At 41.4% G+C, this 14,985-nt stretch overlaps 1 protein-coding gene across 1 annotated transcript in view; it reads right to left on the reverse strand.

Moving 5' to 3' along the window:
• Dgat2l6 (diacylglycerol O-acyltransferase 2 like 6) overlaps positions 1 to 14,985 on the reverse strand; it is a 21,454-nt gene that overhangs the window by 4,548 nt on the left and 1,921 nt on the right. Inside the window, exons 2-4 of the mRNA XM_028770045.1 lie at positions 1,373 to 1,483; positions 964 to 1,034; positions 394 to 598 (exon numbers count right to left, since the gene is read on the reverse strand). Coding sequence (XP_028625878.1) covers positions 394 to 598; positions 964 to 1,034; positions 1,373 to 1,483 — 387 coding nt within the window. The remainder of the gene's footprint in view (positions 1 to 393; positions 599 to 963; positions 1,035 to 1,372; positions 1,484 to 14,985) is intronic.

Here is a 14,985-nt window from a genome sequence, read left to right on the forward strand (position 1 = left end):
AGAGAGAGAGAGAGAGAGAGAGAGAGAGAGAGAGAGAGAGAGAGATATGAAAGAAGTCAATTGGCATCCCAGAGAAGACTCTGGCATGATTTCCCCTGTACTCATGTTTAATGTGTGGCTTTTACTCTCTGCTTTCCATTTCTACACTTAGTCTTCTGATTATCCTTTGTAAGGGATCCTGGGAACTCATGAATGCCTGTAACGTCCCTTCCTGCCCAACTGAACTACTTCTTACACCTTGTACAGAATCTGATACTTGGGCACATACTCTTCATACTGAATGAACTCTTTTAAAAAAATAAATCAAGTCTTCTATTACAGAATGACTGCCAGGGATTAATGGGCCGGGCATCTTGAGTTGAATTTCAGAACAGGATGATTTATTGTACTCACCCATGGACATCACATAGTCTCGCACAAATGGGATCCAGAAGATCCCTTCCAAGGTTGCTAAAGAGGGAGTGATAGAAGGGAAAACCCTGGAAAAGCCAGTGGCCTCAGTAGCAAAGTTGATGAAGGCACCATAACTGAGAATGCCATGGGGGTGGCAGAGAATGATGTAGTTGTGTTTGGGAGAAAGGTCATGGGTCTTCACCAGCTGTTAGAGGAAGATTGAGGAAGACTGATCAGGCAGAAGGAAGAAAGGATATAAAAACTCAGAGCCCAGCTGATAGTCTCCATGTCCTTGCTCATTATGATATTATTGTCACAGAGATTCCCAGGGATCATGGTGGTAAGAGATGCTGGACTGGATTTGCCACTGTGGAAAAGGTATTGTTCATCTGTCTCCCCATTTGCACATCTAGTTTGGGATTCTGTTCTACATTACACTGCTAGGCCTTCACCTTTACTATTGGCCATTAGAGCCCTTGAAACATGGATCTCAGTAGGAAGTGGGCAGTCAAGCACTAAGGAGCAAGGGCATCCAGAAGAAAGATGGGCATCCAAAGGAAAGGTAGTTACCTTTACTGGGAAGTAGCTTTGGAAATATTTCCAGAGAGTCCAATTTCGTACCCAAGCTGAACGCCTACCATCTGTGCACAGAGAAAAAAGGAGAAGGGCAAGTGTGTCATCACCAGTCCCTATACCCCTCCCAAAGGTAAAGAAGTTGTCTGATGCTCCTCAAACTACAGAAGCATCCTCCTTCTTCCATTTCAGATGTCCCAAGTCCAACTCCCAAACAGAAAACCAGCAAGGTGAGAGGGAGACAAGTTGAGGCTGGAGGTACCTGCTCACAGATCTGTCTTAAAGCTTCATGGGCAGCTAGTCATTGACCTTCCCTCCCATCTTCCCTCATCTTTTTCTCCACCTCCCTCTTCTGTCTTCCCACCCTTAGCACAGATGGGGCCATGATTTGGCTCCCATCTCTTACCTTGACTGTGAGTGTTCCAATCATAGGCAACCCAGGCTAAGAAGAGCACAGACAAAGGCCATAAGCTAGTGAACAGCAGGGAATAGGGTATACCCAGGATAGAAAGAGCTCCTGAAGAGACACAACCCATATAAGTCCTCTGGTTACTTTCAAGACTTGATACACTTCTCACAATCTCACCTCACCTCTGCCTCTTCACTAAGGGAGCAGGCCCAGCTGATTTGGGGACCTTCTTCTCTTTTCCCCTCAGCCATTGTCTAATTCCTGCTCTGGCTCAGGCTGCTATCTGGGTCCTTGGATCCGGGTCCTCCTGAAGTCTGAGGTCTTGTTCTAGGAGGCTGCAGTTCCCTGAATTTCTCAGAGCAGGCCTTCCTTCAGCTGGGGTCAAAAGGTAGGACTGCTTTGCAAAAGGAAAAAGCACTTTGACCTGGTAGCTGATTATCCTCACTCTGGCAGTTCAGAAAGTTCCTTATAAAAGGTTGGTTTTCCTTGCTTTGTTAAGTGGATACATTCTGAGGGTAGAGGCCTGCCTGCAGTGTCCAGGTTGTCTGATGGTGAGAATAAAATGTATATTAGCAACTGCTTCACTAGGTTTTACTTTGTCCCTTCAAAGGATTTTAAAATGTTCAGAATGGGTGAAGTGTGACTCTTTTAGCAAGTAGACATGGCAGACTACAAAATGCAAACATGTTATGTCTTAGATCAATGGGGATTTATTTATTTGCTTATTTATTTCTCCTAGGATGGAATCCAGGACTTGTTCATGACAGACAAGTGTTCTACCACTGAGCTACATCCTCAGTAATGGGTTCCACTTTAAATCAGCACATAGTCTTAGGGTACTTGCTCTGGGTACCTCCAGAGTGCACCCCACAGAGGCCCTTATGTTGTCAAGACATCAGCACAGGTTAGGCTCCACGACTCACTTTAATCCCAGCACTTGGGAGACGGAGGCAGGCAGACATCTTTGAGTTTGTGGCCAGCCTGGTCTACAGAGAGAGTTCAAATACAACCAGAGCCACACAGTAAAACCCTTTCTCCAAAAAAGTAAAACAAACAAAAAGAGACCCAGCAGAGGTAAATTTGGGATGGTGTTTTGGGGCAACTCAGTCCAGCGCTGAGCACCCAGTATGAAGAGGAAAGGGTTTTTTGTTTTTTGTTTTTGGTGTGTGTGTCTGTGTGTGTGTGTGTGTGTGTGTGTGTGTGTGTGTGTCCTTCAGCCATTGCTGCTGAAGCCCTGGACACAGCCTTTCTCCAGCTCTTTGAAATGTTCATGAGGTGCAGATGTTCTATGCCTCTCTGACTCCACAGTAGTCTACCGTTGATGTTCCTTCTCACAGGGAGTGGCAAGCTCCCCAGATCGTGCCAATTCCTCCAATATAGACTCTAAATGTCCTCTGCTGCTTTGTGAATGTCCCTATTTTTCATTGCTGTTTAAGCTAGGAATAACCAGGGCTGATAGCTGTTCTTTAGCTTTGTCCAGTCTCTGGTCTTGTAGACTCTAGCCGACCATGCGTGTATGCTGCCACTATCTTCTGACCATGAATTTGGGATTTAATGAAGTGGTAGAGCTGGTGTCGTGGTGCACACCTGTGATCTTAGCAAACGGAGGCAGAAGCAGGAGGATCAGGAGTTTAAGGACATCTTTGGACACATCATGAAGTTGAGGTCAGCCTGGGCTACAGGAGACTCTCTCAAGAGGGAAAGCAAGATAGTGAAAAGTAAGAGAGTGAGAAAACAGTGTGTGTGTGACATTCCCATTGACACTAGCACATGGTTCCAAGATCTTTTGTGTTCCAGTGAGAGGCACTTTGGAGGGGATTATCAAGAAAGAGTCTTATATCTGCATTTTTGTGATTCAGTTCACACACTGAGGATGACCAAGCTACGGAAATGGATGTGCTGTGGTTGCTCATCCTAGTAGGCTATGGTGTTCACTAGCTTTCTATCTGCTCATTTATTTGCCTGCTGTGTATCCTCTTTTTTTTGTGCTAGTGGAATTGAATCTAGGGTCTTGGAAATGCTAGGCAAGCATCCTATCACTAAGCTACTTATCTGTTTATTTTTATTTTCAAGGTAGTTTTTGTTAAGTTACTCAGGCTGGTATAGAACTTTGCCTGTAGTCTAGGTAATCCTTCTACCTCATCCTCTTGGGTAGGCAGCATTACAGGCACCTACCATCATACCCTACCATCATACTTGGCCTTTGTGTATTTTCTCAAATGAAGTGTCTGTTTAAATCTTTTGTCCATTTTCCTTTCTTTCTTCCTTGCTGTTGAGACAGGTTCTCACAAAGCTCAGACTGCTCTCAAACTGGATAATGTATCCAAGGATGACTCCAAACGTCTTATCTTCCTGTCTTCATCTCCCAAGCACAAAATTGGAGGGAGTCTCTAGTTTGCCCACTTTTTTGCTCACTTTCAGTTAGTTTGTATATTTTCTTTTTATGGATTTCTGGGTATTCAAAGACACTTTACATACAAGTACTTTGTCTACAGATGGTTTTACAAGGTTTCCTTCCAGTCAGTACTTTCCTATTAACAAGGTATTTCTTTCATAGTATAAAAGCTTTTCACATCACTGAAGTGGAACTTGTCAGACAGTTTTGCCTTTCCACATTCCTTTTACAGTACTTTTAAAAAAATAATATTTATTTGCATGTGTGCATGCATTTTTGTGTTATCCACATTAAACACAGTGAGTTATTTCTGTTTTAGGATCTAACATTATTTTTTGTTATTTATTTATTTATTTATTTATTTATTGTGTGTGCACCTGCATGCAGGAATGACTTTTAGGTGCTCTACTACTGAAGTACTCTCTCCTGGATCTATTTGTTTTCTTTGTTTTGTTTTGTTTTGTTTTGTTTTGTTTTGTTTCGAGACAGGGTTTCTCTGTGTAGTCCTGGCTGTCCTGGAACTCACTCTGTAGACCAGGCTGGCCTCCAACTCAGAGATCTGCCTGCCTCTGCCTCCCAAGTGCTGGGATTAAAGGTGTGGGCCACCTCTGCCTGGTGTTTGTTTTCATCTTAAAATGAAACTTCTTTAAGTTGACCGTGCTATCCTGGAACTCATTCTGCAGCCTAGGCAAGCCTTCAACTTGTGATCCTCCTGCCTCAGCCTCCAGAATGGATGGGGTTATAGGTCTGCACCATCAGGGCCAGCTCTTCCATGTTGTCTACTGAAAAACTGGTAACTTTCTGTTTCCCATTTATATCTATGACCCATTCTAAGTTGTTTTTTTCCCACATGTGCACTCATGCTCATGTATACACACACAGACACGCACAACTAAATTAAAATGTGACAACAATAATAAAAAGACAATCATTGTGCATCACTAGTCTGTGAAATTTCTTACCTTTGTGATTTTTTTTCTGTCTTTATTTTTTAGTAGACAAATGCTTTTCTAGCCGGGAATGGTGACACACATCTTTAATGCCAGCACTTGGGAGGCAGATAGAGGAGGATCTCAGTGAGTTCGAGGCCAGGCTGGTCTACATAGTTCCAACACAGCCAGGGCTATATAGAGAGACTCTGCCTCAAAAACAACAAACAAACAAGAAAGCTTTTCTAAAACTCTGAATTCTGTTCCCCTCATCCTTACTAGGGATTGAAGCTAGAACCTCACATATGCTATACAAGAACCCCTACACTGAGCTTTGTCCCCAGACTGAAAATCTAAATCTTCTAAGGATAGTTCATCTCCTGCTAAGAGGTGGAGCACTCCTCCTACATTTAAAAATGTGACTTACAGCTGCCTTTCAGTCCATTCCAATATATAACACAAACAAAATCTGTGCAGAACAGAGAGAGGTAAACTTTTCCAGTCTTCCCACTTTGTTGAACTGTGGTGGCAGCAATCACATTTCCTTTGATAAGAAAATTTTGGTAGCCTCTGGTGGGCATGACCATTGGCAGTTCCTCACCTCAGCCAAATCAAGATCCATAGCCTTCACAGGAGGAAAGTTGTGTGCAAACAGCAATTGCTACCGTGCAACAATGGCATGAGACAGCAGCAGCTATCCTGCAACACTGAGAGATCCTGCATAGAGTCCAGGTGCAGGTAAGTCACAGAAGAAGTAGGAGTGCTAAGTGACCAACACAGTCAGTGGTATGGGGCCACATCTGGGTTCTGGGTTAGGAATCTCTCTGGCTTAGGGAGAGAGGGAAGCAGGCCTTGGGCAACTGTAAATGGTATACTCACCTCCTGGAGGTTTCACATTATCTCCTATTTCCTGTTTTGTTGGAAACTGTAGTGTTCTCTAGATAAAATCACATCATTTATTAACAGACAATTCCACTCTTTTGTTCAGTTTAGTTTTTAAAATTTCTTTTTCTTTCCAAGTTGCCCTAGCTAAGAATTCTAGTACTCCATTGAATAGAAATGATAAAAGTTGGAAAAGAAGCATCTCATTGTTCGCCGACTACGATTGTAGCTGTGGGCTTTTTATATGTGACCTTCACGATGCTCCGATATATTCCTTCTACATCCAATTTGGTGAGAAAATTTACCATGAATGAATATTGAATTTTGTCAAAGTCTGGTTTCTGTAGTTATTGAGACAATCATGTGATTTTTATTCTTCTTTGTGTTAATGTGACTAGTATTTACTGATTCTAACATGTTGAAGTTGCACATATTCACATCCAAGGGATACATTTTACTTGATCATGGTGAATATTTTTGATGTGCTTTTGACTTTGGTTGCTTCCATTCTCATCAGGGATATGCCCTTCTACTTTTCTTGTAGTAGTCTTGCCTGACTCTGCTCTTGGAGTGACCTTGACCTTGTAAAATGATCTAGGCAGCTTCTCCTCTTTAGCTTTTTGGGAAAAGTTTAAGAAATGTTAGCTGAAATACCCCCCAAAGTGGAGAGAGAACCTGTAGAGACCATATCCAGAGGTTAGGCATGGCCCCTGGTTGAGGGCTGGGGCCATCCACCCATCTCAAATATATTAACCCAGAATTCCTCCAGTCTAAAGGAAACATAGGGACAAAGAGTGGAGCAGAGACTGAAGGAAAGGCCATCCAGAGACTGCCCCACCTGGGAAGTCATCCCATCTGGGGACACCAAACCCAGACACTATTGCTAATGCCAAGAAGTGCTTGCTGACAGGAGCCTGATAAAGCTGTCTCTTGAGAGGCTCTGGCAGAGCCTGACATATACAGAGGTGGATGCTCTCAGGTTCTGGGCTTGGATTTATTGAGAGGTTTTTGATTACTGAGTTGATCTACACTCCTTATTAGTATATGCACATTTTCAGGTTGGTATGTTTGTATTTCTGTTCTTCTAAGATGCATACTTGCTAGGTTATAGAGGTCTAGAAATTTATCCGCTTCATTTAGATTATACAATTTGTTGTTTGTATGAGACTTTTCATAGTAGTCTCTTGAGATCCTCTCTCTTTCTCTGGTGGTAGTTTTAAAGTCTCCTCTTCAACGTTTTTATTCCATTTAATACTCTCTTTTTATTGGTTCATTGGCTAACTATTTGTTAATTTCATTTGTATCTCCAAGAGCTGAACTTTCACTTCTGTTGATACTTTCATTAACCTATGGCCCATTCCTGTTACTCCTTTGTGCTGTCATCAGTGGACCTGGCTGCTTCTGCTTCCAGTTCCTTTGAAGTATAAGCTTAGGTTCCTTCTTATTTGGGTTCTTTATTTTTTCTTTAGGTAGGTGCTAATCAACATAAACTTTTTGTTGGATTTATAAGTATTTAATGGTGTTGAATTTTAAATGTCTATTTTCAGTTGCTTCTTATTTTGACCCCTCACTTATTCTTTCCTTCCTCCCTCCCTCTGTTTCTCTCTGTCTCTGTCTGTCTGTCATCACCCCCAGATAGGACCTCACTGTGTAGTCAGTCTAGACTTGCCTTGACCTAGAAATCATCATACTTCAGTCTGCGGAGTGCCTAAAAACCAAACAAAAATATACAAGTGCATGAATAGGCAATAGATTTCTCAGGATTTTCTCTGGGTAATCATCCTATCTGCAAGCCTTTTAGTATCTTGTCACACTAGCTAGAATTTTTAGCATGTTAATACAAGTCCTGAAGATGCTTTTCCCAGTCTTGGAGATTGTGTTCTGTCTTTCTTCATTAACTGTGTATTCTGTACATACGCTTTTTCTTTAGATTGACAATGTTCCTGTCTATTCCTAGTTTGTGGAGAAGTAAATGTTTCTCTCCCCCTCTCTGTGTTATACATGTATGTGTATACATATGTGCAGGTGCAAGTGTATGTGGGTTGCACATGTGTCTGGGCGCATATAGGGGCCCAAGATTGATGTCAGTTGTCTTTCTTGATAGACCATAGGATTTCTCTCTGAATCCAGTGATGTCTAGTCTAGCTTGCCAGTGTACTCCAGATTTCCTGTCTCTGCTTCCCCAGTGCTGGGATTACAGGCAGTTGACACACCTGTCTGGCTTTTGTTTGGATTCTGGGGTTCCAAACTTCAATTCAGATGTCTGTGCAGCAAGTGCTTTATTCACAGAGCCCCCTCCCGAGTTCCTTTGTCTTACCTTTAAAAAATTTTATTGTTAGATATTTTTGAGACTATAATACAACTGTTTACAATCCCCAAATTGGAATTATGACTTCGCTTGAATCAGTAGAATTGATTTCTACCAGTTCTCATAGCATTCAAATGGTTCTACTCTGCACTCTCAGGCTACCTTTCACCTGATGAAAGGCATCATCATCTCTCTAAGTGAATATCAGTGACTTTGAAACCAACTCCCTACTGGGATCTGGGTGCAGCCAGTACAGTGCATTTAAACCTGGTTCTGTAGCTGTCCACATGTAACAGGACCATGTGTCAAAAAGATATGCACGTGGCTTTGTGAACACTTATTGGCTCTCATTTTGCTATAAATATAGAAAGTTGTGAGAATAAATGGCCTGGGCATGATGCTGTATGGCTATAATTGCAGCACTGGGGAGGCAGAGCCTGAGGCAGAGTTTACATATGTGTTAGGAAAGTGTCCATTATGAAAGAGGGTGATCCAGTCCCTGGCTTATTTACTGTGCTATGTTTTAGGCCGTTCAGCTCATTCTGATATTGAGCTCAGGGCTTTTGTGCATGCTGTCTTCTTTGCCTGGCAAGCTGTTTCCTCAGCTGTTTGCTTGGCTAGCTCTTAATCACTTTACAGACCTCAGGATAAATGTCATATGTTCAATAATTTGAGGCCACCTTTGACCTGTCTCCATTCCCTAAATAAGTTTCTCTCATCCATCCCTGTCCCTCCATCTCTGTTGCTACTGATATGTTCTAGGAGCCTGTTTCTTTCAGTCTCCACTGTAGCCTTTCATCTGTCTTCAGCTGCTGCTGTCCCCCTTCCAGTCATTTCTGAAGCTTCTTCTCAACATTTTTGAAATGCACATTTCCAAAAACCATCAATACTTTTCTGTTGTCGAGCAAATCAAGTCTCAACAAATTTTCCCAGCTTGGTCCTGAGCAGACCCAAGTAGTTTGGTCTCATAGCATCTGTCCTCATAACTTCCTATGCTGTTTGCCAATGTTTCTCAAAGTGTAGTCCCCCCACCACCACACACACACACACACACTTGTAGGACACCAGATGATTTGAGGTGATGGTGTATGGATGGAGTGTTTTTTTGAACATATAAAGACTAAAAATGACTTTGTGGTCATGTTATAAAGATTTCAGTCCAAACAAACTATTTAAACTACAGAAATTGTTCATTTAAGAAAAGCATTATGTTAAATATCAAAGACGGTCTACACAGCTGTGTAAAGAACAAGAAGCCTGAAGTCGAGGAATTGGGCGCTCGACCGCCTCAGCACATTTAGATGCTGTCAGTCAGTCTGCTCTCTTATTTTGGTTACCTTTCCCCCAACTTTCTGCCTACCAAATCCCTTCATCCTTCAAGGCTTACCTTAAAAGATACTTCCTTGATGCTATCTTTGGTAATTTCCCAGGAAGAATTAAAAGTTTCTTTCTCTACACACTTGCGACATAATACTTGTGCCCCTGTCTGTTCCTGTTTTATCACGTTCCCTTGTGTAATTAGTACCACATCTGTCTGGCTCTCTCCCCATTAGACAGCAATTAGCATATTGCCAAGCATGGGCGATGATGGCTCATGATAAACTGTTGCTACATAGAGTCGTACAGTATCAAGTGGATTTCCAAATTCTCCAAGTGGCAGGTGAAAGTTAACAGGATGAGAAAACACTGGTGACCTTATTCTCAACAAGGAAAAGTCTTCTATGGGCTTCTTGTGTATGTCAGGCTATAGCAACCAGCTGTTCCCAGCATTAGCTGAAAACCCTTCTAGGAGGAAACATTATGCTTCAGGGCAATGGCAAAAGTCTGAGTGTTGGCAGTAGGTTCAGTGCTTTCAGAAATTTAAGAATGCAGTTAGATTTTCCAAAAGAAGTGTTTGTGTTTCTTTAGATTATTTATTGGAACCAAATCAATGATAAATACTACTTGTCAGAGTAGAAGTGAATACAATAGTTGAGCAAGCATGGACTGAAACTACCTCTTAGGAAATCTCTGTGCTAAATGCCAGGAGGAGATTGTTGGGGACAGGAAGTGGGAATAAGAATAATTTGGGATGGTGAGTGTTGAACAGTGATTATGAGACAGAGTGCTGTTTGACTTCCGCTGGGCATTATCTCATTTAATCTTCTCACTGCCTTGGGAGGTAAGAACCTATTATCTTATTATAGTAATAAGTTAATAACGTATTATCCTCACTTTACAGATGAAAAACTGAAAACTCAAAGAAGATACAAATCTTTGTGCCAAGACTTGGAAAAAAAAAGAGATTACATTTGTTGGGTCTCTAGCAAGTGTCTGACACTTTAATGTGACAAGAGCTATTTTAAGTACTTCTCTGTGTTAACTCATACCAATATACACAGAAAGCAAAGTTCCTTCCTTCCAGAACCTCTCAGCCTTATGTGGAAGATAACCTCCCAAGATGAACTCCAGTGGTAGAAGAACAGAGAAAGGAAGAGCTTGATGAAGGTCCTAGAAACAGTCTTGTCTAAGGTCTTTGAGTAACATCCTAACCTGCTGAAGTACATGAAAGAGCTATAGAATGAGTTGGTTCTGGGAAGAAAGCTGCAGAGATGAGAGATGATGTGAAAGGGTATAAGTCAGGAAAAGGTATCAATCGGAGGAATGGCAAGGATCCCATTCATTTCAGGTGCCTGTGGGAACAGGAGAGACTGTAGGGGGGGAGTCGGGTTCCACGAGGAATGGAAAGCTGAACAAGGCTATGGCTTCTCCAACCAATTTGAAAGCTGCCATGGAAAGCTAGTATGATGAGACATGTCTGTCATCCCAGCACTTGGAAAGCTGGGCTTTAAAATGAGCTCCTGTCTCAAAAGAAAACACAAAAGAAAAAATAAAAGGAGGAAAAGATGCCATGGCGACTGAGACTTTTCAGCCCCATGCAGTTAAGTGGATGCAGGAATGCAAGGGCACAGTGTAGGATATCTTGTCTGGGCCTGCAGGGCTGCATCAAATACGCTTAGTTTTCTAAGACCTCATTATCATTCTTCTTGAAGTTGCAATGAAATCAGAGTCTCTGTCGGGCACGTTTGAAGCACTTGCCATGCCTCTCTGGATCAAATGGGAGGGCTGACGTAGTTGTAAGAGGTGGTACTGTGATCTGAAGTTATGCTGGAAAGTTCATGTGTTGTAAACTAGATTGATGTAAAGGTTTTAAGAGATGGGACCTTTAAGCTAGATTAGTGTTATTTTTGGAGTGGGTTCCTGATAAAGATGAGTTTTGCTTTCTCTTGCTCCTTTCTTTTTTGCATATTCTCTCACTCTTCTGATTTCTACCAGAGAATCACACAAGACGGCCCTTTCCTGATGCTGGCATCCTGATATTGGATGTCCCAGTCTCCAGTACCCTAGACACAATACTATTAAGCATGAGTTGCTCAGAATGTGGTATTTTGCTATAGCAACAGAAAATAAAGGCAGATGGGACAGTGGAGCTCCAAATGATGTCAGTTTGTATAATAAAAAGGAAAAAAATTAACATGTATTTAGTATTTTCTCATTTTGTTGGTCTATAGAACACTCATCAGAGTCAGGAATATGTTCTGTTTCTATGGTGGATGAGACTTGCCTGATTTGCTTGAGGTTACATACAAAACAGCAGTCTTTCATGCACAGGTTCTTGTGGCAAGCAAGTGGCAGAACTGATCTGACACCCAAGACTATGCCCTATTTTTTTGTAGTAGCGAAACCCAGAGGAAGGCAAGCACCTCCACAGAAAGGATGACTAAAGGAGGGGAAAACATGGAATTAATGGTTTCTATCCAGGAAGATGAAGTCTAGGAAGAAGATATATTTAATGTCAAGTTAGCTTCTGTGAAAAACAAAAGAATTGGCTTTTATTCTCCTGGAGCTTATTAGGTAGAAGGGTAAAACTGGGGTCTGCAGTAAAGTCCCTGAATGTAATAATTTAATGAATAAAGGGTCATAGGTTCTGGTTAAATACTACATACCTAAATAATTTACTTTTTATAATAATATCTTTGTTTTGCTATACAGTCCTGACTGGAATTCACAATGTAGCCCAGGCTAGACTAAAACTCACAGCTCAACAACTGTCCAAATGCTGGGATTACAGGCTTGAACTGCTATGCCTAGATGCATCACAACCTTTTAACTGTATTCATTTGGATGCCATGTCTTTCAACTTTACTGCTCTCCAGAAAGCCACAGTGGAAAAGGAGGTCTCCTGTCTCCCTGTTTGAAAGTTAATTCAACTTCTGTAACAACAACAACAACAAAATAGAATACTGTGAGTTTTCTAAGATATAAGAGATGCTATCCAGTATATTCTTGAAAAGTGCCCTCGGTCTTCAGAAGTGGCAGTCTAAAAAGCATTACAGAGAAGATATGGGTCAAGTAATTTCCCTAAGGAGAAGGTGTTCATTGACAGTCTAGGAAGAGCATCCAGTCAAAGAACTAGGCAGAGTAGAAGTGAAGGGGCATTCTCTCACATCCTATGAGTAGACTGTTTGAAATACAAGCTTCGTACAGGGAGATGAGTTGATGCAGGGTCAGAGCCAGAGAATAGAAATGGTCAAGGATGTCCAGGTTACTAAACTTGTACATTGTCAAGCTAGCCATAGGAAACCATTAATTTTGAGCATCAAAGGGATATGACCAGTGTTTTTAGTTGGGACTGGGAATCTAGTTCAGTGTGAGCATGACCCTTTGAGTCTAATCCTCAAGACTGGGGAAAAAGACTTTTGGGAGAATGCGGCAGAATAGATTGAAGAAGGTGGAGATAGAAACTTGAGGCCAGAACTATTTTCCATAGCTCTGAGAGATGGCAACCCCAAGCCCAGAAGAGACACATCAAGAGAAAACCTCTGAAAGAAAGCTCCCTCTCAGAAGGCTGTCAGAGCTACCATCTTCCCTAACTCATCTTTTCATCCTTTCTTCTTACTCCCTCCATCCTACCTATCCTTCTGCCCCTTTGCTCCCACTTTTCTCTGCTTTCCCTATTTCCTCCGCATAACATCCAGCAGAGGTTGATATTGGTTATGATTCTGAATATCATTCAGAGAGAATCACTGAAGAAGCTCAGAGCAGGACAGATGGAATAAGGAAAGAAAGAGGAGGGAGGGAGACTTTTTTCCATGCAGAACATTTCCTGTGGACACTGCTAAGGGGATACGAAACCTTATAGGATTCCAAAGCTTGGCTAAAGTTACATAGTGAACTGTAATCTCACTCTGATGTACTTCCAGACTCATGACCTGAACACACCATGCTAGTCTGCTTCCCCTCCCACCTGTTGCAAGATTTTTCTGACCTGGCACTGTAATATTGCTTTCGAATAGCTCTTTCACTTACTACAATCCACAATACAGAATAATGATTTGTGTCTTTTCCCAGTCCTAGCAGAAGAAATGTGTATAGTGGTTGAGTAGTTTGTTTCCATTAGTTGATAGCAAGGAGCCTATAACTAGCTCATTGTTATAGTTTCAGCAAAGGCAGCTTGAGATCTTATGATGAATATTCTTTCTATAACAGAATTTGAGTTTGATGTGTTTGATGAACAGAACTGAATATATTTGACACCTTTGCGACCATACATATTCTATTGGATGACTGCTTTGGTAATCTGTAAGACCCAGGATTCTTGAAATTCTTAGCCTAATTACTAAAGAACAGAAACAGAATGCTATACAAATGGAATGATAATCAGTCTAAAACAAGACAGAGGCCCAAGAAACTCATGAAGATACGCTCAGTATCATTAATCATTAGGAAAACGCAAATCAAAACCATGGTGAGGGTTCATTTCACATTCATTAAGATGGTAAAAAAAAAAAAATCCAGAAGCTAAGAGTATTGGTGATGATGCAGAGAAATCTGAACCCTTGTGCGCTGTTGTGAGAAATGTAAAATGGCGGAGCCACTGTGCAAATTGGGTTGGCGGGTCTTCAAAACATTACAAAATAAGATTGTCACGCAGCCCACAGAATTCCTCTCTTTGTATATCCTTTTTTTTTTTTTTACTGGATGTTTTATTTACATTTCATATGTTATCCCCTTACCCCATTTCTTTGTATATCCTAAAGATTAAAGAGCAGGGTTTCAAAGAAGTTGTTAAACACTCATCCTGAAAACAGCATTATTCCTAATGGCCAAGAGGGATGCGTGCTCATTCATGGATGAATGAGTACACAGCATTTAGTGTAAACGTAACAGTGATATTTGATTTTAAGAGGAAGGAACTTTTGACACATGATACCAAATGAATAAACTTGCATGACTTTATGAAATAAATGAATCAATGAGCTAGTGATAAAAGTGACTATGACACAATAGTCTAAAATAGAAAAACAACTCATACAGACAGAAATTAGAATGGTGGTTTCCAGAGCCAGACAGCAAGCAGGGGGGAACTTAGGAATTTAGGGTTTGATGGGTACAGAGTTTCAGTTTAGGATGATGGAAAATTTGGACATGGCTTAGAACACTATAGAATACAATGTGTAACGAAGTGTAACTGAACTGATGCTAAAAACAAGGAATTTTGGTCTCTCTATATTTATCATAATAAAAAAACCCTTAACAAAGCAGACAAAAAAAAAACCCTTTATTTTTATGTGTTTTCACTGGTGACACAATGGTGCCATCATGTGTCCCTAGCATTCCCATTCCACTCCTCCAACTCTTCCAGGGTAGCTCACTGGGAGTCAGTGAGCTTTAGTAAGGAAGAGGAGTGTGCCCCTGGCTTTCTTGATCTCTTACATAAGGTGTCACCTGTAGTAGTCCTGTTGGAGGAAAGACAGTGTCCTTTGAAAGGGAAAAAAGGATAAAGAAAAGGAAAACCTGAGAATTATCTTCTGGGAGCAAAGTAAAACCCTTGTCCTGAAAATAGCTGTCAGAGTAGCCAGAACAACACGAACATGTGTGTTCAAGCCACACCAAGGAGACCTGCCAGAAAGTACCCACTTCCACCCCTCTCCTCCTCATTTAGTGATGCTGGGGTTGAAACTGGTGCTTTACACTGAGTCACAGCTAGTGTCTGCCTTTCTTTCTTTCTTTCTTTCTTTCTTTCTTTCTTTCTTTCTTTCTTTCTTTCTTTCTT

This window comes from Grammomys surdaster, unplaced genomic scaffold (genome assembly GCF_004785775.1).
Source record: "Grammomys surdaster isolate TR1022 unplaced genomic scaffold, NIH_TR_1.0 197, whole genome shotgun sequence".
In the NCBI taxonomy this organism is placed as follows: Eukaryota; Metazoa; Chordata; class Mammalia; order Rodentia; family Muridae; genus Grammomys; species Grammomys surdaster.